At 58.1% G+C, this 22,689-nt stretch overlaps 7 protein-coding genes across 7 annotated transcripts; 4 read left to right on the top strand and 3 right to left on the bottom strand.

Moving 5' to 3' along the window:
• Positions 1-1,393: 1,393 nt before the first annotated feature.
• Positions 1,394-5,610, top strand: F5Z01DRAFT_687935 (uncharacterized protein; the record flags this gene model as incomplete). The annotated part of the gene is made up of 4 exons (XM_046266030.1): positions 1,394-3,446; positions 4,139-4,809; positions 4,870-5,213; positions 5,265-5,610. The coding sequence occupies 4 exons, from the start codon at positions 1,394-1,396 to the stop codon at positions 5,548-5,550; spliced, it is 3,354 nt and encodes a 1,117-aa protein (XP_046117647.1). The 3' UTR covers positions 5,551-5,610.
• Positions 5,611-6,111: 501 nt separating this feature from the next.
• Positions 6,112-8,144, top strand: F5Z01DRAFT_125348 (uncharacterized protein). The gene is made up of 3 exons (XM_046257526.1): positions 6,112-6,225; positions 6,298-6,743; positions 6,800-8,144. The coding sequence occupies exons 2-3, from the start codon at positions 6,438-6,440 to the stop codon at positions 7,916-7,918; spliced, it is 1,425 nt and encodes a 474-aa protein (XP_046117646.1). The 5' UTR covers positions 6,112-6,225; positions 6,298-6,437; the 3' UTR covers positions 7,919-8,144.
• F5Z01DRAFT_656561 (nuclear pore complex, component sec13) lies at positions 7,984-9,241 on the bottom strand. Its single transcript, XM_046263587.1, has 4 exons — positions 9,129-9,241; positions 9,037-9,078; positions 8,867-8,982; positions 7,984-8,801 (listed from the first exon to the last, which is right to left on the bottom strand). The coding sequence occupies exons 1-4, from the start codon at positions 9,129-9,131 to the stop codon at positions 8,042-8,044; spliced, it is 921 nt and encodes a 306-aa protein (XP_046117645.1). The 5' UTR covers positions 9,132-9,241; the 3' UTR covers positions 7,984-8,041.
• A 210-nt stretch (positions 9,242-9,451) lies between these two features.
• On the top strand, positions 9,452-10,900 carry F5Z01DRAFT_656557 (uncharacterized protein). Its single transcript, XM_046263586.1, has one exon. The coding sequence runs from the start codon at positions 9,779-9,781 to the stop codon at positions 10,784-10,786; it is 1,008 nt and encodes a 335-aa protein (XP_046117644.1). The 5' UTR covers positions 9,452-9,778; the 3' UTR covers positions 10,787-10,900.
• On the bottom strand, positions 10,895-13,705 carry F5Z01DRAFT_687927 (uncharacterized protein; the record flags this gene model as incomplete). Its single annotated transcript, XM_046266029.1, has 2 exons — positions 10,895-12,379; positions 12,432-13,705. The coding sequence occupies 2 exons, from the start codon at positions 13,703-13,705 to the stop codon at positions 11,353-11,355; spliced, it is 2,301 nt and encodes a 766-aa protein (XP_046117643.1). The 3' UTR covers positions 10,895-11,352.
• A 3,122-nt stretch (positions 13,706-16,827) lies between these two features.
• F5Z01DRAFT_125047 (polysaccharide lyase family 4 protein) lies at positions 16,828-18,829 on the top strand. The gene is made up of 3 exons (XM_046257524.1): positions 16,828-17,625; positions 17,680-18,569; positions 18,625-18,829. The coding sequence occupies exons 1-3, from the start codon at positions 16,929-16,931 to the stop codon at positions 18,655-18,657; spliced, it is 1,620 nt and encodes a 539-aa protein (XP_046117642.1). The 5' UTR covers positions 16,828-16,928; the 3' UTR covers positions 18,658-18,829.
• A 145-nt stretch (positions 18,830-18,974) lies between these two features.
• F5Z01DRAFT_125032 (uncharacterized protein) lies at positions 18,975-21,822 on the bottom strand. Its single transcript, XM_046257523.1, has 2 exons — positions 21,196-21,822; positions 18,975-21,137 (listed from the first exon to the last, which is right to left on the bottom strand). Exons 1-2 carry the CDS (start codon positions 21,583-21,585, stop codon positions 19,002-19,004), a joined length of 2,526 nt encoding a protein of 841 aa, XP_046117641.1. The 5' UTR covers positions 21,586-21,822; the 3' UTR covers positions 18,975-19,001.
• Positions 21,823-22,689: the final 867 nt, after the last annotated feature.

Here is a 22,689-nt window from a genome sequence, read left to right as displayed (position 1 = left end):
GGAGAACGACCGGGATGGCAGCGCAGCGTGCTGAGCCTGCTGGGCGGGTGCTGGCGGTGGTGGTGCAGCGGCAGTGCCGCCTGGAGTGGCTGTCGTCATGGCTGATAGGCGGTGCGGGTGCTGTATATAGGGCTCTACGCTCCAAGTCCAGTCGCTGAGGCAGCTGGACGACAATACGAAAGAAGGTGATTGGGGTGGGACTGCTGTCTTGTATTCGTCACATGGATAGTATCTGAGACAGTTCAGTTGATTCAGCTGCAGGCTGTGGGCAGAAGTCCGGAAGATAATTAAATGTAAAGGTGGCTGGGGAGCTGTATGCTGGAAATTATCACCACCAGGACATGGACATGGAGCTGCTGACGACGAGTGGACAGCGGGGGACACCTGAGCAGGGCTGGTGGCGTGGAATGGCCAGCAGGATATAATAAAAGAGAAGAGAACAGAATGCAACAAGCAAGAAATTTGCCAGAGTAATAACAAGGTGCTGACCGAGGAGATTACGGCCCGGTGGATGGGAATGGCCTTGGCTGATTGACTTTGCCTAGGACGGCTGGCAACTATCGTGGGCCGGTGTGCATTTCTCAAGTTTGCTCACTTGCGCATCCTACGACTAACCAGACATCGCCATCATCTGTTTCGAAAACAGGCAGGATACCAGAGCCTTGCGGTGCAGTGGTTACACGACACGTCGCCAATGCGCTCAACAGTGTTACATTGTGCCCGTCGAAGGACCATTAGCCGTGGCCCTATTGAGTACTCACAGCACTTACCCCTGACTACTGACGCCATTGATGCCACACGCGATAAGACACCATGGCCACATGGATGCCTGGTGTGACGCCTCTCGTGCTCACGCAGACTAAGAAGAAGGTTTCCATCGCGCACGCAACCCGATACCTGGGTGAGGATGGACCAGACAATGGAGGCTCAATATGTAGAGTCGAGCAGACTGTAGTTAAGGTACCCATCAACATTTGCCCCGCCTGTCACGCCAAGAAGCCGCCAGCCAAGAAGCCAACGCAGCTAGGACCTTGAATCGAATGAATACCTGCCACATCGCCGATGCGGTAAGGTGAGCTTGAAAGTGCACTGGACGTTGAGTGAGCGGCGCACGCGCGTGATTCGACCAATAGTGAATGCATGCTGTCTGTTTGAAAGCCAACAAATGCGGAGGAGCTGGAGACTGCTGTATAGCGCGTTCCTGAGAACCCACGCGTTGGGGATGATGGGTCCGAGTAGCATGCGCTATCGATAAGGCAAGATAAACCCCGAGCCGACGTCAATCTCGAAAACGACGAGCCACAGCGACTACAGGCCGCCGACACACAACCGACACACGGCCCGTCCACAATCACCTAATGTAATCACCACCTCCGGCTGAGCAAGCCTCCCAATGTCCCATCAGAACAACAAACGCTCCCGGACCACCTACGAATCCGATCACGCACACGCCCCCTATGCGACGTTTGGCACGCCTCTCCCCGACGAGGCCGACACGCGCGATGACGGCTCCTTTGTGCCCGTGTGGAAGCAGGAGGTGAGGGACGAGAGAGGGAGGAAGAGACTCCATGGCGCATTCACAGGCGGCTTCAGTGCTGGGTACTTTAACACGGTCGGCTCCAAGGAAGGATGGGCGCCCTCCACCTTTGTGTCCAGTCGCTCGAACCGTCGCAAGGACGATGCGAAGCAACGGCGGCCCGAGGACTACATGGATGATGAGGATCTCGCGGACGCGGCCGAGGCACAAAAGTTGCAGAACTCCGAGGCTTTTGCCGGGCTGGGATCCTCTACGCAAGCCCAGGATGGTAGCGGCTTGAATGGCCTGCTTCGACCTCAAGGCGACACGATGGGTTTCAAGCTCTTGCGAAAGATGGGCTGGAAGGATGGTCAAGGCATTGGGCCCAAGGTGCGCAGGGGAGCGCGTCTTGATCTGAAGGAAGACGGCAACGGCGAATTGTATGCTTTTGCGCCCGACGATGTACCCATGATTCAATTTATCCGGAAAACGGATCGGAAAGGACTCGGCCACGTTGGGGAGACAAAACTTCGTTCCTCAAGTACCACCCCTCACAACGGGACGGAGGACGCCGATGAAGAGCCCAGAAGTAGATTTTCCCTGCTTTCAGGTCCCAAGAAGAAGACGAAACCTGCCAAGGGGGGCATCGGCATGGGCATTCTCAACTACAATGGCTCTGATGAGGAAGACCCGTACGAGATGGGGCCGAAGATATCATACAACAGGACTATTGGGGGGGACAAGAAGAAGAAGAAAGCAAAGACAGCGACGGCCGTCAATCCGTCACTGAACAGCGCGCCTGTCTTTCTACCGCGGACGGCCAGAGCCGGCAACAGCCTGCAGCGGTGCCACGATGGACGGTTGCCCCTGGATGGCTTCGTGCTAGCCAAGATGACCACAGACTTTGCCAATCTATTGTCACGGTATGCGCCACCCGAGGTTCCGTCCGGATGGGTGTCCAAAAAACAGCGAGACCAGCACGCGTCGGTTCCCTCGAGCCACGTATCAGCATCAGACGCAGCCAAGGCTTCCACACTCGATGCGTCAGCGCGAGCAGCTCTCCTCGGCGAGAAGATGCTGCCCGGGAAATCAGTCTTTGACTTTATGTCGCAGGCGAATCGGGACAAGCTGGCTGCGGCGACGGGCAGGGCAGACCTCCCGCAAGGGCGTGGCGAGGTGCCGGAAGAGTTTCGACTGTCCGAGGACGAGAAGCAGCAGAGACTGTGGCAGCAGGTCCCCAAGCTGGACCAGGAGACGGCCCTGGCTGCATTGGCGAGAAGCTCCAGCGGACCGTATGCTGACGACGAGGCTAAAAGGGCTCGCTACAGGGGGTATCTGGAATGCCTCGCCAACTCTGCGCAACGACCGCCGCCCAAACCAGCAGGCATGTCCGATGCAGACTATATACGGGAGATGAACGACTTTTACAACTGCGCCCGCATCTTCAAGCCGATGACGGGATTCATGGCGTCGCGCTTCACCACATCCAAGACATTACCGGGCTCGTCCGGGGCAGGGAGCGACGATGCAGAGCTCGTCTCGAGACCGGAGCCCAAGGCGACAGATCCGGCGGAGGAGGCAGCCAAGATGGGCATGTACGGGCAGATGACGAGGTCGATTGCCGACTTTCACCCCACGAGGTTGTTGTGTAAGCGCTTCAACGTGAAGCCCCCGGCCAACAGTGCGGAGCAGGAAGTAGACCCAGGAGCGGACGCTCAGATGCCGGCGCGGACGTCCAACTCTGATAGAGAGGCTCGAGCAGAACACGTGGACATGCAGAAAGGGCTTCCAGCTCCTGTGCCATCCATTGCGCAGGCCGAGTCTGGGCAGAGGGAGAGCGTACCGGATCCAGAGGAGAACAAGGCGATTGAGGGCGGATCTGCGCATGCTGAAGTGTTAAAGGCCATCTTTGGCGACAGCGACAGCGACAGTGATTGAATAATTGTCCATCCACCTCGTCAGCATGATTATTTAGTGAATAACAACAAGTCCTCGAGCATCCGTAACAGTAAGATGAGATGTGCTGGGCTGCAGCACTGGCGCTTAATAGGCGGGTCCAGCCTCCTGCCTGGCTGGTTCAGTTGGCTGATAGCGGTGGGTGGGCGGCTGCTCTGTGGCGCCCGCCCAGGGAACTCCAGTCGCTAACAGATGCTAAGGTCGTCCAGAGCCCAAGTGGAGGCGCCATCGCCTTCATGACCATGACACTTAATCAACCCTCTCTGTGAATCACGTCCGTCCGCGCCATCTTCTGCAGCAGGCGAGCATTCTTCATCCCGCGCGGCTTCTATACATCTGTACGACACAGAAAGCTGGCGGTAGTCGCACAGTACCGGTCGTTGCTGCCGCTCTCTCCCACCCGTCGCACTGACGATCCAGTCCCTTCGACCTGGCCCCGTCCGCCCAGGCCAACCCTCCTGCCCCTGAGCAACGTCTAGAGCAACAACGTGAGCCTCATCGCAGCGCTCACGACATTCGACGTCACGGCGCGCCCAATCGATCACGACCCTGCTTCGTTGCCTGTTTTGCGTGATACCCCCAGGAAACCCAGCGACACGGACCTGCACGCCTCGAGTACCGTCGACGACGACCACGACAACAACCACCACCACCACCTCCATCGAGACCACCGCGCATCCAACGACAACACCACCGTCCTCCAAAACCGCGAACGCTCGCCTCCGCCGCAGTATCCCGCCTTCGAGGCACCCTCTTCCCCACGGCCCCCGCCGTTTTCGTCGCTCTTTACCTCACCGCCACCGTCCGGCCAGCAGCGCTGCGTCGGCAAGTACGCCTCTGTCGCCGCCGCCGAAGCCTCAACCTCCTCGGACGGCGAAACCACCGCTGGATCCTCCTGCGCACCCGCCTACACCCCGCTAGAGCGTGCCCCCTTTGAGCCGCCCGCCTTTCAGCACGACCCCGTCGCCGAGACCAAGCAGAGTCTCCCGCGCGACAACAAGGCCGAGTCCTCCAGCAAGGACGACGCAGAGCCGCCGCCTGCCTACGAGGAGGAGTGCAGTCCGCCGCTCAACTCATTCACATTCGTCATGGCTGCCGCCGGAGGTGCCGCGAGCATCATCACCCAGGTGCAGCAGGGTGGGCCGCCCGTCAACGCGATTGGCGATGTCGGCGCCGACGAGACCATTGCCATGGACCTCAGGGGGACGCGCTTCGTGCTGTCTAGGGACGAGCTGTTGACACTGCCCGAGTTTGTCCTGCTGTCATTGTTCCCCAATGGCCTCTTCCCCGAAGGCCACATGGGTGGGCTATCGGAAGGGGATGCCGTGCAAGTTGATGTAGGCGTTCATTCTTCTCCTTTCCCTGCCTTCTGTCCCCGCTGACCTGCCGTGCTCTAGTATGACCCCGCTTCACTGCAGTACATGCTTGACTTCTTCCGCAACGTGGCCCAGACGATGCCGTCCGAGGGCTCGCCCGGCACGTCCCAGGATGGCGATGTCATCCCGCTCGAGCCCATGGGCCTGCGCGACGACTCCAAGCGAGCCGGCATCATAGTGCTGCGCGAGGACTTGGACTTTTACGCCATCCCGCCCAGGCAGGACATTACCCAGCACGAGATGCTGGCCGTCAAGCGGGCGGCCGCCAGGGCGCTGCAGCAGCAGGATGGCATCTTCTCTGGGCTGAAGAGGAGCGACGAGCCCGGGACCACAGAGGCCCATCTTATTGAGATGCTGACGGCGGGGTGAGTTTTCTTGAGAGTGTCTGTTGGAGTGATGGCTGACTTTTCAAACAGAGGCTTCGATCGGGAGGACCGCTGGGGCCACCGCGCCGGCGAGCCCAACAAGGCCGTCATCTGCAGCCTGGCGCTGGCGCGGCTGCGCAGCGACATTCGGGGCAACGACGCGGGCGGCAACGCCGTCGGCATGGCCCAGAAGCTGCTCCTGTTCTGGCGCAAGCCTGCGCGCCGATGCTGGTGGGAGGGCATTGAGCTGGAGAATATCGAGGGCGTCGACGGCCCGCTGAAGGTGTGGATTCGACGTGTGTGGACGTTGGAGATGAGTGTCATCGGGTTGAGGTGATGCTTTATACTTTGCGCTTGGTGCTATTTGTTGGTTTCTGTCGTGCTGGCTGGCGGGCGTCAGGGGTAAGGTATCTACTTATTTTCGCACACGGGTTCTGGACGACCAAAGGCCCCCATTTTATTCTATTCTTTCCGCGAGGCTCGGCGCGACATTGTCGAGTAGGTAGCTGTTCATAGTCATACTGATTCCCTCTGTTATACGCTTGGCGAAGGATGAAGTACCCAGATGCACAGTGTTTCCGTGTCCCTTTGTTTTCATTGTAGTTCGAAATGACATCGAAGCCCGGCTTGCTTTGAAAGACATAGCTTTCGTAGTAATCACTGGATAGCTAATGGTCAGTTGCTGGAACTTGTACTTGCATAATGTCGCGCCTGTCCTCAACTCGGCTAAAATAACCGATATAGCGTTAATCTCCGAACAGGTCTGTTAGTCGATACTCTTCAGGCTACGTACTTATAAGTAGCTTGGACGATACTATAATTATAGAGCATTCGCTCACACATCAAGATCGTAGCGCCCACTGCCGCTGCTTGCCAATGTCAAGACGAACCACAAGCATCAAGTACATGGTCCTTACAAAAGTGCTTACAGGCGGGCTTTTTGCTGCCCCTCCGCTACTTGTACGATCCGTGGAGATGGCCCCATCTTGCCAAGATAGACTTATTCCCTAGTGTACGTACCTTATTAAGTCGTTACCTTGCCCAATGAACTGAGTGCGTGCATATGCGACTGACCTACCGTTAGAGAAAGAGAGGAAGCAGAGACATATACCGTCACATTGCCCCTCTTTCAACTCGCCCCCATCACCACCACGAGGAACACCCTGCATCGATCTCCCTGCACTTCTTCTCGCGTGTCACTCACAGCAGGCTGATCCAAGCATCATGATTCCTCCCAATAAATCTACAAGCCTGCTCCTCGCAGCTGCGGCGGCGACGGTCCACGCCGCGCAGTCCTGCAGCGTGAACGACCTCAAAGTCGACTACCCTGCACCCAAGGCCGCAGACGGATGGTCGTACCGTCTTGTCGCCCGTAATCTGACCAAACCGCGCAGCATCCTCTTCGACTCGGATGGTCACTTGATTGTGCTCGATGCGGGCGAGGGCATCTACCGATTCGGGATCGACCAGGACGAGGGCGGCACTTGTCTTTCCCTTGGCGACAAGGAGACTCTCCTCAAGAACGAGGATGTATGTATCACACACTGAATCTTACAATGAGCCATGAACTGACAAGTCAACCCAAGCTTAACCATGGTCTCGCCCTATCCGAGGACGGCGAGACCATCTACGCCTCTACAGATAACGACGTCTACTCATGGCCCTATGATGCCTCCCGCAGCAGCATCAACAATGATGATCGCACAACCTTGATCACCAACATGTCCAACACGGACCACACCACGCGGACACTGCTGCTCTCCAGAAACGAGCCTGTCACTCTCTTTGTCTCGCGCGGTAGCCAGTCGAACCTCGACGACGAGGCTGCGAACATTGACTCTGGCCACTCGCAGATCCGTGGGTTCAACCTCACCGACCTCGGTGGCGACAACCCCGTCGAGTACACAGACGGACGCGTCTGGGGCTGGGGCCTGCGCAACTCGGTCGGTGTGGCCGAGGACCCCAAGCACGGCGGCATCTGGTCCGTCGAGAACTCGGTCGACGAGCTGCGCCGCAACGGCAAGGACATTCACAGCGACAACCCGGGCGAGGAGCTCAACTTTCACGGCTACATCAACGGCACCGACGCCCGCTTCGGCAACAACAACTACGGCTACCCCGAGTGCTACGCAATCTGGGGCACCGACAACTTTCCCGACCGGGGCGACCTCGTCGTCGGCGACCAGTTCCCCGACGAGGACAACAGTGACGAGACGGACGAGACTTGCAACAAGGACTATCTCAGTCCCCGCTTGACCTTCCAGGCGCACATGGCGCCGCTGGACATTCTCTTTGCCCCGGACGGTCGTGAGCTCTTTGTCACGTTCCACGGTAGCTGGGACCGCAAGGAACCTGTCGGCTACAAGATTTCCTCTGTCGCCTTCACCGCTGACGGCATGCCCGAGGCCAAGTCGGACAGCCGTAACGGCACCAAGGATATCCTCACCACACCTGACCTGGGCAACTGTCCCGACGAGTGCTTCCGTCCCGTTGGCCTGGCCAGGGATGCGGATGGCAGGATGTGGTTCACGTCGGATTCCACGGGCGAGATCTTTGTCATGGAGCACACGTCTGGTGGTGGTGGCGGAGACCACGGGGACGGCTCGGATGGGGGCGATGATAACGAGGATGCTGCTGTCAGCCTGACGCAGCCTAGGCTAGTCGTTGCGTTCGGGGCCATTGTCGCGGGTCTGCTGCTTGTTTGAGTCGCCTGGGCTTGGTCATCCATATATATACGCATCTTACACATAAAAGAGAACACGAAGGCATGAATCGTAATGGGCATCTTTGTCTTCCGTAACGCCGTGCTCTGCATCGACCTCCCTGATCTATTCCTCAATGGACTTGACCAGCTCCCACTCGCCTCGCAGGTTCTCCTTCCACAGGCTGACCTTGTTGTCCGCGCCGCTGACGGCCAGCACGTTGCCGCTCAGCGACCAGCTCACGCGCCACACGGGCGCCTCAAAGTTCAGCACCTTGCTCTCCCACTGGCCGCCGCCGCCCTGCTCCGCCGTCCAGATCCGCACCGTCTTGTCCTGCGAGGCGCTCGCAATGTAACTCCGCTGCAGCACCGTCGGGCTCCACGCCACGTCGCGCACCCAGTCGCCGTGACCCGCCAGCGCCTCACCCTCCTGCACGTAGGTCCCGCTGGCCACGTCAAACGTCCAGATCTTGAGCAGGTTGTCGCAGCCGCCCGTCACGAAGCGCCTGTTGCCCGAGGCACCCGGGCCGGGGTTGCTGCTGGCGATGGAGCCGGGGGTCAGCGCGGGCGCCCACGAGACCGAGTTGACGCCCAGGCCGTGCGCGTGCAGCGTCGTGCTCTCCACCGCGCCCTCCTTGAACTCGAGGACCGACACGTTTCCGTCGCTCGACGCGCAGGCGAGCAGGCAGCCCGCCTCGTGGGGTGACCAGGCGACAATGTTGACCGAGGCCTTGTGGACGGAGGATTCGTAGATACGCTGCCATTGGGAGGCCTGCTGGGCGCCCTGCTCCTTCCAGACAAAGACCTTGCCGTCGTAGCCTGCCGAGGCGAGGATGTTGCCGTACTTGGGGTGCGCCCATGCCACGCACCAGACAGCACCTTCGTGACTGTGTGTACCTTGTCAGCTTTTGTCGGGAGAGCATCGTCGCATGCATGGCGGGGTGTTGTTTACCCCTTGAGCGTCTCGGTTAGACGCTGAGATTCGCCCTCGATTTCAAAGATCTTGATCGTTCGGTCGCTGGAACAGGTGGCGAGTTTGCGGCCGTAGTAGTCGAGGACAGCATCGTGCTAGTAGTGGTTAGCCGGCGTCGTGGTCGAATGGCAGGGAGCAGGAGTACGAACAATCATGTCATCGTGACCCGAGTTGGAGATCACCTGGGCGGACTGGCACTGTTAGCTGGTGATCACGGTAGAGCGGTGGGATGAAGATTCACCATTGTGAAAGATAAGCGCCCTTTGTAGGAAAAGAAAGTGCACACGTTGTTGTTGAAGAGGTCCAATCTTGGGATATGATCTAGAGCTAGCTCTGGCTGGCTGGCTGCTTGCCTGCCTCAAGAGAGGTACCTTATCGATTGCAGTCGCGGTCATGCCAACTGTCATCCGCTGCCCAGATCATCACGTGACTCCCAAAGTGACCAAGCAAGCCCCCTCGAGCGCGCTGCCCCACCTGCCACGTTGGGAAGCCGCACTTACCCTCGGCGTTCTCTGCGGAGGCGGAGCCGCTGCCGACCCCGGAACCAGTTGCCAGCCAGAGCCATCGAAAGGCTGATCTAATCATCACATGGACTCGCAACTCACTCGGCTGTCTGTTGTCCACCACATCAGTCACAACATCCTCGAATAATCCTACCTTATAGCGCCATACTTCTTCCCCTTTCTCATAAACCCTGGCGCGGGTACTATCACCCATCAAGTGCCATCACGTCAACATACCAGCGCCCTACTCGCAGTTCCCTTGAGCCGAGGTAGTTTCGCAACATCGCCACAAAGAGTCAAGACAGCATCTAGGGCCACACTCAGAAGTACACAACGCATACAAACATCACACACGCTTAAAGACATAAGATAACAAAGCGCCCCCGCCATGGCTGAGGCGTCTTGCTCGGGGCCTTCCCCATTCAAGTCCCTCGTGGACCATCATCAGCGCAACACATCGCACCACCAGGACCGCTTTGTCAACAACACGCCGGCGGGACAATCCTTCCGTTCTCAACAGGCGCAAGGCCCATCGAGTCAGAATGACTTTGCAGCGTTCATGGACGGTGCCTCGCAACTGTCAGGGCCACCACCGCATCACGCGGCCGCCCGGTTAGCGAACCATGCTGCCGCCCTGGAACCTCATCAACACCATCATCAACCTCACTTTGCGCAACCCCAGCAGCAACAACCCCCGGCAGGCATGGGGGGCTGGGCGGCAGACTTTGCGCGCTTTGCTCAACAATCCCAACCACAGCAACATCATCAACCTCATCCGCAACAACAGCACCAGCAGCAGCCCATGCCGCAACAACCCATGTTTCATCCCCAGCGCATGGCCGGCGCCTTTGGCTTCCAGAACCAACAGTCCCCCCTGTATGGACCGACAAACTCGGGCTTCCTAGACCCCCAGGTCGCGCACGCCCAGCGTCCCGCCGCCGAGGCCGACTTTGACACGGAAATGTCAAAGTGGATGTCGCAGCACGGCAGCAGCACCGCCCAGAACGCCAAGGCGATGGAGGACGTGGACGCCGTCATGGAGCAGATGGCCCGCGCCCTCGAGGTCACAGAGAACGCGGTCCAGGAGCAGGACGAGCTGGCACAGGCGCAGGGTCCGCAGCTGACGGATCTGCGGCGCGAGGAGATTGGGCATCTGCAGAGCAGCACGCCTCCGTCTGAGCAGGAGACAACGGCGGCAGAGGCGGCCAAGGGGCGATCAGAGGTCTCCGAGGCCGCGGAGAGGTTATTGGACAGCGTACGGCATGAGGACGGGGATAAATGGAAGAACTCGATATTCTTGTCGCTCATGCGCGACTTTCGGGACGGGAAGAAGGATATCGTAGGCGATGAGATTCGTGAGACGGAGGAAGAGGAGGTGGTGTCGAGGACATCGTGACTGAGCGTCTCCTATCATCATGGCTGCCATCTGTATCCTTAGCGGTTTGTTTGTATACAAGGAATGGATACCTCGAGTCGCTTGACCTTGTCACACGTTCACGTCTCTTCGTTGATCGCGTCAAATATCAAGTCTCTTTACGTGTCTAGCTATGAGGGACGACAGTCTGCGCGCCCCTCGTCTGTAGATGAAATCGTTGTCATATCCTACCCAGAAACGCCCAATGCCCAAATCAATCACACAGTACAGAGTAGTTCCCGCCTTGTTCTGCCAGCAAGCCTGCCCTTGGCTGGGATCCATTCAAACGCGCGCAAAACGGGAAGTGCAAGAAAGTCGTGAGGAACCGAAATGTGCCTGCCGCCCGGGCCCCGCGTTCCCCTTTTGTCCTTGCCCCCCCGGCAATGCGTAATGTGTACAGAAATGAGGGGATATCAAACGCCGTCATGCCTACCTACACCAGATCCGCTTTTGGAATATGTGGCGTGCATGCCTCGAAATGCTCAAACAAACAGGGCTATAGAGAAAGAAGAAGAAGAAAAAGGCGCGTTGGTTCACAACAGGGGCCATCATGTCGACCACCACAGACAGCCGCAGTCTGTCAGCTCCAGGGTCTCACGCCGCAGCACCTGCGTGATCTCGGCTCGCTTCCGTTCCTCGGGGTCGGGATCTGTGTCAGGGTGCCGTGAGCGCTCTTGCTGCTCGAGCAGCTCCTCCACGGTACTTCGTCTCTCTGTGACCACGACCGCGATGGGCTCGCCGCTGTCATCCAGCACAGGCTCGCTGCCCTTGCCCCCGTTGACGATCTGGACCTTTTCGCATATGGCTGCGGTCGAATCGTCGTCCACCGTTAATCGTCGCTCGAGGAACTTGACGACTTTGGGATAGGCCGGTGTGGGATCATAGGGCACTTGGCTTGTTGTGGCGGCGGCGGCGGCACTGGTCGATGTGGGCGTCGCGCCCGGCGTCGGTGACGAAGGGCTCCAGGATGGCGAGCTCGCGTTCTGGTTGGGATAGATGAAGATCTCCATTGTCACATTCGGCCATGTGCAAATCCATGCCTTCTCTCCGACCGCTGGCCCTGGTTTGTTGCTCATGAACCGTGTTGGGTTGAATCCAGCCTCCGAACCCCCAGTAAAGGTCCACTCACGCTTGTCGTTGTGACCAGCGTCAAAGCTCCCCTCGGATATGATGACCCTCTTATCATAGGAGACCTCTCGCCACCACGCCGGACCCCTGCCAGGCTCGAAGCTGTCATTCACGAGTCTGAGAACGACGGGATCGGGGATGTTCGGTGGCTGCGTTCCCCAGACGTATACAGCATTGGAGCCGTTGATGGCTTCGAGTTGAATGTTGTAGTTCTTCACCTCGGATGCATTTGGGTTCATGCCAATTTCCATCGAGTAGTAGCGGAAGGGCATTTCGCAGGTCCAGGCCTGTGCCTGTGTTGTGTCGTTGAAACAGGACCTTGGAGCTTGGGCGGCGTCAAGGCTCGGCAAGTCAAACAAGCCCACTGGCAAAGGCTTCAGGCCGTCGGGTAGACTGGAGAGAAAGTCCACATCGGCTGTCGGTTGGGGTGCCAGCGTGATTCTGGACCTGAGAGACGTTAGCGTGTATGAAACAAAAGTCAAGGTTCGATCCGACTTACTCGTTACCGTCCGGTTTCTTCTTGTTGCTGTCGGACAGTAAGATGCCCAAAACAGCGCCCATGACGATGCCCACAATGATCAGGCCGACCACCAGCAGGCAGATGGCCCAGTACGGGATGACGCCGAGAAACTTCCTCCGCATTCTTCTCCTCCACTTTCCACCGGGCAACTTCTCTGCAAAGTCGCGGGCGGCGACGTTGATGTCGCCACGGTTGGTGTCCGTAGTATCAACGCTCCGCGAAGACCTGTCGACAGATAGGTTCTCGTCGGTCGATGAATACTCTGGGTTGCGAGTAGCGATGCCAATGCCACCCGCCCCGGAAGCCAAAGCGGCCGTGGCAAGCACATGAGCTCCCTGCGGGGGCGGAGTGTCTCCTGAAGTTGGCTGAGCGCCCGCTGAACTGACCTGACCGCCTTCCTCGTCCGCTGAAGGACGACGGCCGTTGGCTGGCTCAGGATATCTCGAGTAGGGCGGCAGCTCTTCCAAATGCCCATCGGGCCCAATCAAATCACCAGCCTCCTCCCCATCCGGACCTATTTGTCGTTGATACGTGGCGCCCATTCCGTTGAAGCCCACGGGTATCGTTTGGTCGTCGGTCTCTTCCATTGGCGCCGTCCCTTGCGGATAGAGGCTGTATGGATGGGTTGGACCACGGGGACCACTGTAATCTGAAGCCCTACCGGCGTCGCCGGACGACACGACAGGTTCATCTGTTGTGCGCTGGCCATATGACGCAAAGGGATGAGATGGCCCGGTTGAACTCGTTGTGAGAGTTGCGATCCCGGCGGGACTAGGTGTCAGAGGGAATTCGCGCGTCTGGTGGCCCTCGTTCCGCAAAGTCAGGGATTCATGAGGCCGGTGTGATTTTGATATACTCGAGGGCCTAGGTCGGGTTGGCGCCTGGGGCACTGGTGTTATTGACAGGCCATTGTTGAGGGCGGCGATTTCTGTGCTCTCCCGCTGTGGGGGAGGGTTTTGCGAGGATGACGCGACTGATGTATGTGACGGTGAAGGCGAATGTGATCGTGGGTTTGTGGCAGAGGGTATCTGAAGAGTGGCTCGAGGTGGTGATGTAGGTGGTGGGGTCGGTGCTCGTAACGAGTCGTGGGTTGGACGAAATCCATCAGCGACGGTGAGATCGGCCAGGTCGTAAGACTCATCGCTCCAGAACGTATTGTCTGTGAACGAATTGGTCGTCGACCTTGATGTGGACAGCCGGCGTGGGTCACTGTCTGCGCCGCCGTCAGAGCCTGCTGAGCGGGACGAGTCCATGTTTGTTTTCTGGTAGGTCGAGTGGGAATCGAAGACGCAGTCGTCACAGCGTCGGCGAGCAAACCGCCGCTGACGACCGCGCGAGGCCGCAGGGTCTCTCAACGAGTGGTATTGCGATCAGAGGGCAAGCGACTGCATTCGGTCGGTCGGTCGAGGTCAAAGGGTGATGGTGACTTTGGTGTTGTATTGTTGCGGCGTTACAATCGAATTGACGAATATATGCCTGTGGCCAAGGTTCGCTCGCAAGTCGGTTCGTCGAGAAGCGTCAGCACCCAGGGGGTCGCTATCGGGCGTTGTGCGTCGCGAGAAGAGACGGCGACGACAGGCGTTGGTAAGGCGAGCGATCGATGGGCGTGGGTTGAGGCTGTGGGTGATTGATGCCAACGAACGATTAAGGTGTCGGGCTCCGCTGGAGAAGAATGGTAGGACAGCAGATGGGCGGCGGATGGAACTGAAAAGCGGGCAGAGCAGCGTAAAGTGGTAGGAGACAATGATTACTGGGCCACAAGGAGTCAAGATTGATTGATTGATTGAAGTCGAGCAGATGACATGACGGGACCCCAGTCGGCTTGACTGCGCCTTCCCAGCGTACAGTAACTAACAGGCCAAGCCAGCGGGGGCGGCCAGACTCCTGGTCTCTGGTCTCTGGGACAAAACAGAGGCCTTTGGCAATCGGCTGCTCCGCAAATTAAGGCGGATAATGAGTGACATGCGGTGGATGGCTGAGCAACATGAGAAGAAGTGACTGGCGCAGTGACACGGCCAAGACGCTCTATCGCCAGCAGAGCGCTGTGGCCGCTGCTGGGCCCCCGCTCGCACCAGCGCCTGCCCAGTTCATATCCAGCCGCTGAGCGATTGGATTGGCTGACCCATGTCACAGTTCGCCTGAGGCGGGTCCAGTTGGTGGTCGTCAGGGGCCAAGGCCGCTATAATTTGTACTCTTGCAGGCTCCAGCACGTCCAGTCCAGCACTGTGCCAGGCCCTGAAACCTGCGCTGCCACCAGCACGTCAACACCACCGGGTGTGATCTCCCATTTCCCGAACCTCAATTCAAGGCTCCAAGCCTCCAACCCACATCCCGCCAAGCCTTGGTTTGCAGTCTGGGCGAATCAAAAGGTTGCTGGCCCATAACTGTTAGAGCGTGGTTGCCCTTCGGTCCTTCGGATGGCTGATACGAGGTTGACGAATTGAGTCCGCAAGCCCGCAACTCAATTCCAATCAGCGATCGAGCCAAAATCGCATCATCGAGGCAGAGGAAAATTTTCCCAGCCTAGCTCGCTCACGGCTGGCTTCAATTCGCAATGAGCAGTATCACGCTCAAGAGAGCAAAGAGCCTGACCCAGATCAGCATTGGCCCAGTAATACGTAGCAATGAGGATCCCAGTAGCTCTCGAGGCCTCCATTCATTATGTCCAGCCAATGCGGTTCTGGTAACGATGAGCGATGCTACATTGATAATTGCCCTGGTTCGAAAATCAACCAATTTACACCCAAGGAACGGGCGATTAATATAATTTCATCCGTTACGTACGGTCTAGACTACGCACATTGAGTTTACCCAAGGTGGACGATCCCTCCTTGTGCATCACTTCCGGAGTACCGCGCGTGCATGGATACGAGCACATTACTCTACACATTATCCCGCGATCATCAGGTTCGTCAAACTGTTTTTACGTCCAAAAGCCAGGCATTTCGTCCATAATAATACATGTGAGCTGGCTCGAGACAGACAACACCTCATGATCTGGCGGTCAACGAGCGTAGTATCTCAGCATGGGCATGGGCATGGGCAGGGTCATCAGTTGTTGTAGCAGTCATGCAATGATGCACATCATGATGGTGCCAAACTCTCTCTAGTGGAGCGCCGTCGAACCTGTGTGACTCCTCATGTCGATATTACCTTCTTCATTCCCCTTCAGCTTCAGCCACGCCAAGACATTGCCTGGGATCTACCCAAGTCTAGACCGACGTCGACGATGCGGATACGGCCAGTGCGTGAAGCTTCGTGAAGTATCTGCCATGCAGTATCGTGCTCCGACTCATGTACAGTATGTCTTAGTGTCATGTAAAGTTGCCGGGCCAAGAAAGCAGAGGCTTATTGTTAGGAGATTTTATCATGGTTAAGTGATAAGCATATCTGTTCTAGCGGGCAGTGGAGCAAGCAAACCAATACTATTGACAAAAACATCGCACGGCAGTGATAGGGTGGACTTTCGTGATTGCCTCTTCGACAGCCGTCTAATTACCTTACCCTTCATCACTCAGTATGCAGCTGTCGGTTGCTGAGCAGGCCACTAGTATGTCAACAACATCATTGAAGTAGACCGAACCGAGAGAGCCTTGATGACCCAGAACGGTGACTGAACTTTTAATAACTGGGCAGGAAGCGGACTTGACCACATGCAGTGATTGAGGCAGAGAGCTCAAGGAGCAAACATCTACAAGCGGATGACTCTGGGATTCCATCACTGCCATGGACAGTGTGTGGCAATGACATTACCTTAACACAAGCCAGGAAGCCGGAGAGCCAACAAAATCCAATCAATGTTCGCGTGGCCTGCCAGTGACTCGATCAATTTTGGCTGGACACAGGACACGACATGTCGTTGAAGACGATCTACTTGGTACCTCACCAGCCACGTGTAGGCGGGAAAACAAGTGCAAACATAATCATCTAAATCTAATGATTACATACATACCTTTTCCCACACGTGATACCGCTCTTCTCTTCCTAGGACACATAAAACCGGCAGATAACGGACAGTCGGCGCAGTGTCCCAAAACGAACATCGGAAACACTTCCACCGCTGCGCAGCACCCTGAACCTGTGACTCCCCCATTCAAGACACCCTGCCTCGCTCCCATCATCCGAACAACCCCTCCTTGAGTATCGCGTGTCTGCTCGTGAGTCGTGAGTTTGGATGCGACCGTGGCAATCCGAGTGCCGTGGCCAAATAGATCACAGATTCCCTCCAATAAGCTGGTTGCGCTTGGGGAGACGACGCCCCAGACGTCCAGCATTCGACGGAGAATACGACCTTCAGCATCAGGAGACTGGTAATAAACGACAGGTTGAAACACGCGGCTACCGGCTTTCAAATTACCATGTTCTTGGCGCCGTATCCATCATGAGCCCATCCAGAGGCACATAACTACACTGTCTGCCCCGTCGACCTGAGTCGGTCTTCCAGACCAGCATCCATCTGCGTCGTCGATTTTCAGAATGGCCCGGCTGCTTGTCCTCCTCTCCTTCTTCCTGGCCCTGGCGGACCCCGTGTTCGCCGCCTTTGGCTACACATCCTCCGGAGGCAACTACATTGTCGACGCGGGATCGCCCAACCCCCTCGTCTTCAGCGTGAGCCAGTCCAGCTGCGACATCAACTCCATCAAGTACCGCGGCATCGAGCTCCAGAGCACCGAGAAGAACTCGCACATCGGCTCCGGGCTCGGCAGCGCCCGCGTGTCCGTCCAGCAGGGCGCCGGCGCGGCGCGATGGATCAAGGTCACCTGCGAGACGGACACGCTGACACACTATCTCGTCGTGCGCGAGGGCGACAGTACCATCTTCATGGCGACATACATCACCGCCGAGCCTAGTGTCGGCGAGCTGCGCTTCCTCGCCCGCCTCCGATCCGACGTGCTCCCCTATGAGTACCCCTTTGGTGTCGTCTCGACGACCGGCGGCGCCTCGTCCACCGTGGAGGGCTCCGACGTCTTTGTGGTCAACGGCCAGACACGCTCCAAGTTCTACTCGTCCGAGCGCTTCATCGACAAGGACGCCCACTGCGTCTGGGGGGAGAGCCCCGAGATGATACACGCCTGCATGCTCGTGCCGCAGTACGAGTCGAGCTCGGGCGGCCCCTTTTTCAGGGACATTGAGACCAACAATGTCGGCTCCAAGACCACCAACATCTTCAACTGTACGATGCGCGTGCCACTCTGCTGTTGACACTGTTTGCTGACCAGTATCCCAGACATGAACTCCGGCCACGTGCAGACAGAAAAGTTCCGCACCGGCCTCCACGGCCCCTACTACCTCCAGTTCTCCCGCTCCGGCATCCCCAAGCTTCGCGAAGCGGATGTTTCATGGATGTCCAAGCTCGGTATGAAGGGCTACGTCGCCAGCGCCGACCGTGGAAGCGTCTCGGGCCGTGCCTCGGGCATCGACTCGTCCCAGCACAGCATCGTTGTCCACTGGTTCAACGACGCCGCCCAGTACTGGACCTACGCCGCGGCCAACGGACAGTTCACCTCGCCCGCCATGAAGCCCGGCACCTACACCCAGGTGCTCTACCAGACCGAGTTTGAGGTCGCGCGGACGTCCGTCAGCGTGTCCAGGGGCAACACCGCCACCAAGGACATCGCCTCGTCCCTGCCGTCGAGGAACTACATCTGGCAGATTGGCAAACTGGACGGCCAGCCGGTCGGGTTCCGCAACGCGGACAAGTTCCTGCGTATGCACCCCTCGGACGCGCGCATGGCCGCCTGGGGCCCCCTGACGTACACAGTCGGCTCCTCCTCGGACAACGACATGGCCATGGCCATCTTCAAGGACGTCAACAACCCCCAGACCATCAAGTTCAACCTCGCCAGCGCGCCGTCCGGCACATCGACCCTGCGAATCGCCACCACGCTCAGCTTTGCCGGCGCCAGACCCCAGGCCACCGTCAATGGCTGGGCGGGCGCTATTCCTTCTGCGCCCACCAAGATTGACTCGCGCGGCGTGACGAGGGGGGCCTACCGAGGACTGGGTGAGGTATACGACCTGACGATTCCTGCGGGCACGTTGAAGAGTGGTGCCAACACGATTACAATCTCCGCCGTCTCTGGGAGCGGTGGCTCGGGATTCTTGAGTCCTAATTTCGTGAGTATCTCGAGTCGGCGCCGGCGCATGTCCGTATGCTAACAATGTGGCGCAGATCCTCGATGCTGTTCAGCTTTTCTCTAATTAGTTGGCCAGCGCCAATACCGGCAAGATGGCGCAAATAAAGATTCAGTCTTGACGATTGCTGCACGATCTCCCGTACACGTGTAAACGATGCTGTTGTTGTGGTCGTGATTGGTCTGCACCTACATGATACATATTGCCATGATCCTCCATCCAGATGTGATGCCCCAGATCAGTAATGCACAAGAAAAAGAAATACGGAGGAGGCGCGCCACACGCAAAGGTGAGGCAGGTCGCTCCTCGAAGACTTCCATGATCCAGAAACGCCGTAGTACTCTACCCCAATACCAGTGAGCCAATCCAACACCGTCATTATGCTGCGATCCAATGCCTGTCATGCTCCTCCCCTCAGCTCGTAGTCTGAGGAGTCTGCTCCGTGAGATTCGAGTGGCCCAGCTGCTTGCCATGCTCAGCGCTGCTCTCGGCCGTAGGCGTCTCTAGAGTCACTACCAGGTCCGGCGACGAGGTGCTCTTTAGCTTTTCCGCGTCTGCCGACATGGCGACGTTTGGCGCCGGCACTTGGCGTATATCGGCATGCTCGGCGTGCTCGGCCGCGGCCTCCTCCTTCTCCTCATCCTCATCCACCTGCGACAGGGGACGGCCCGTTGTTGGATGTCCTTTGCCCGGTGAGTCCGCGTCATCATCACGACGCATCTGCCCGTCGTCAATGTTCACGCCGACAATCTCGGCGAGACTACGGAAGTTGAACATGGGTTCCGTGCCGTCCGTGTCCTCACTCTGGTTGACACTCATGCCGCTAGCGCGAGGATCGTGACCCTCGGCGCCGGTCCCCGTGTAGCTGCCGGTGGGCGTGTCAATGAGAGAGGACCCGACGGACGATGCATTACTCATCTGGCGCAAATGCGAACCACCACGACTGGTGGGGATGGGCAGAGAGCCAGGGAAGGCGCCGTCATCCGCATTGGAGCTGTCGGACGGACTCCTGTCAATGCCCTTGCCCTTGTCGCCGGTAACGTCTTCTTTCGAGGCTGTCTTGTCTCGAAACGCGTTCGCTGATGGCGAAGACTCGCCGCTCTTGCTTGCCGCGCCTTGCACGGTTGCGTCCATCCTCAGGTTGCTGGCGGCGCTGTTACCCCGGCGGCGTCCAAATCCTCCTAGCGAAAGGCTGCTGCCGCTGGCTCCGCCGCTGCCGCTACCTCCGTATGGACTAGCAGCCTGCTTCTTGGCCGCCTTGCGCTCCTCCTTCTCTCGCTCCTTTTCTCGTTTCTTGGCATCTTTGCGGTAGGCCTTCTCTTCTTTACGTCGGCGGTCCTCTTCCGATGCCAACGAGAGCCGCACAGCCTCCATAAACATCATATCCTCGAGCTCTTCCATGCGCGTCCTTCGCCGCCCGGGCGGACCTTGGGCCCTCGATTCACCCTCAGGTTGACTGTCGGCGCTCTCGGCTGGGGTGTCAGCCTCCGCGCTCGCTGCCATTCCCCGTCCGGTGTTCCTCCGGCTGAAGCGCCCTGGGCGTAACAAGGATGACCCGCGTTGCTCATTCTCGCCACCGACGAGGAAAGCCGCTGTGTGCAGAGCTGTTGCCGCCGCCGCTCTCCTTGCTTGATGCGCACGGGCCGCATTCAGTTTGGTAGCCCAGTCTGGGCGCACACGGTCTGTGGTGATGACATTGGGCGCGTTGGCGGACAAGCTAGTGGCTCGTCTACGTCCGGGCTGTGAGCCCCCGGAACCAGGCAATGTCGCGTGGAGCGAGCTTTGTGAGGACATGGCTGTGCCCGCTCCTAGATTCGACGTGGAGCTGGAGTATGTGATACCCCGTCGGAAGGGCGGCGGATCATACGTAACGCCAAACTCGTTTTGCTGGCAGTATGGACAGTTCGCAGGCTCAGAGATTAACATCTCGGGAGGGTCGCTCGCACTGAGGCCCTCGTTGGGGTCACGCACTTCTCCATTGGGGTGGTGCTCGGGCAGATGCGGGTCGGCGCGCTTGATTTGCACAAAACACTCGCTGCAGATGGGTTGATCGCAGCATCGTGTCTTGTTGAGATAGGGGGGATAGGTGAGGAAGCAGATGGGGCATTCCGATGCATCCTTGTACAGGAACACCTCGAGAGCCTGGCCGTTGACAAAGGGATCATCAGGGAGCTTGATTTCCTTGGGGCCAAGATCTGTAGACGAAGCGTTGCGAGAGTGGCCAGTGAGGGCCGCTGCGATAGCCTTCGCTCGGCCGCCCGGCTTGAATGCGGCGCTCTTGGAATGACTGCCAGCAGGCGTCGCGGCGCCAGAGCCACTACGGTCCGAGGCAGCTGACATTGTCCTGGGTCCCATGGGCACCGTCAGGTTCTGTAGGCTTTGTGTGCTGTCGGACTGTAGTGGGGGTGGTCGAGGCACAAGATCAGGGTCGGGTGTCTCGTCGGCGGCTGGTACGTCGAGGCCTCGCGCGGCGGCAATGATTTGATGCTCAGCCCAGCTATCAGACCAATCCTGCAACCCACGCCAGAACGGAGCGATTTTGCGCTCAATCTAGGCAGCATGTCAGTCATTCCCCCGCAACGCCAAGAAACAGAGGCATGCAACGAACCTGGAGTTGTCGCACGGTGGACTTGCTAAAGTCCTCGGTGCCGGTATAGACGCCCATTGTCACCAGAAATCCGCCATCGACATGTTCCTCCCTGACACTCCTCTCACGTTCCTTGGCTCGTGCGGCACGTTCTTGCTCGAGTTTCCTCGCCTCTCGCTCGGCCTTGGTCTCCTTGTGCTGAAAAGGCGCATCCTCCCGGTTGCGAGCGCGGTCACGTCCACTCGAGGCGCTCGCAAGGCCCAGGAAGCTCAAATCACCTCTGCTCACACGATTGCGTGCGTTTCGATCGTTTTCGGTAGCCTGGGACGACGGCTCGGCAATGGATCGACGACGACCGGCGCCATAGGGACTATCGGAGGCGCCGGACTCTTTGGCCGATGAGTTACCCATGGAGAACGGTGTCGCCTCGTGAGGATACGCTTGGTCTGTGGGAAGTGCGCTGGCGAGGCAGAAGGCGAAAGCCTTGGTGAGTGTCGGCCGATGTGTCGATGCGAGTTGATGATGACCTGATAAGACGGTAATGTCGTTGCTTGGATACGGATGAAGAGGGACGGCTAAGCTGATTGGGGTTGGGCGTGCGTGCTGACGCAATGACGATCCCAGCCAGCGGGATTCCGAATGGCCAATCTCGCGTGCAGCTGGCAGGACTTGGCGGTATAGGCGATAGTATCTGCCAACTCGGATTTCCTGAGAACTGATATTGGGATCGAGGAATCGTGATTAAAGAGGACAAGACGTGGGGGAGCGGCGTTATGGCGTTGAAGGTTAGCCCGCTTGTGCTTACTGGGTACCCGGAGTCAGACTGGGCTAGTGAGTAACTGGGCGCAGGGACTTTTGGCTCTCACGTCTCGGCTTGAATCAATTCTAATCACTCTGACCACAGAATCGTGGACTGAGATGCAGTATCCTCACGCTCAGAAGAAGCAAAGAAAAAAGAGCTCGGCTTGGGTACAGGCAGCCCGACCAAATGCCATGCTTCTGGGGTGCACCTGCCAGCGTAATCAATGCCCGCAGATGACTTCACTGTTGCCCAGTTTCGTGTCGTTCCTGCCGAGTACAGAGAGCGGTGGTTATTGGCCCGTTTCTGGTGGAGTCCTGGCCATCACAGGCTACTGAAAGCCAATCAGGGCTCCCATTTTGTGGCTGTTTGCGGCTAAGCCACTTTGCGCCTAGTCCGAGACCGGGCCCAGAACTGCACAAGCCACAAGTTCCGAGAGACTGAGACAAGCACTGAATGATTGACACCCAACATCAACCCAATGGACATGGACTGCCCAACGAAGAGGTCAATGCCCTCGGAGGCAGCAAGGCACGAACAGACGCTGTTCATGCGTTATTACCATCAGTATTCCGGCTGATCCGTCTTCGTCGATGAGCGGCGGCAGCAACCTTGATGCCAGTAGCATTCCACTACTCTGATGCTTTTCTCATCATGTACGCATACCTACATCTATCAACCAAGAAGAACCACGCTCTATACACGCATCTTGTACC

The sequence above is a fragment of the Emericellopsis atlantica genome (assembly GCF_019669845.1).
Source record: "Emericellopsis atlantica unplaced genomic scaffold F5Z01scaffold_15, whole genome shotgun sequence".
Taxonomy (NCBI): Eukaryota; Fungi; Ascomycota; class Sordariomycetes; order Hypocreales; family Bionectriaceae; genus Emericellopsis; species Emericellopsis atlantica.
This window is presented reverse-complemented; position numbering and strand designations above follow the sequence as displayed.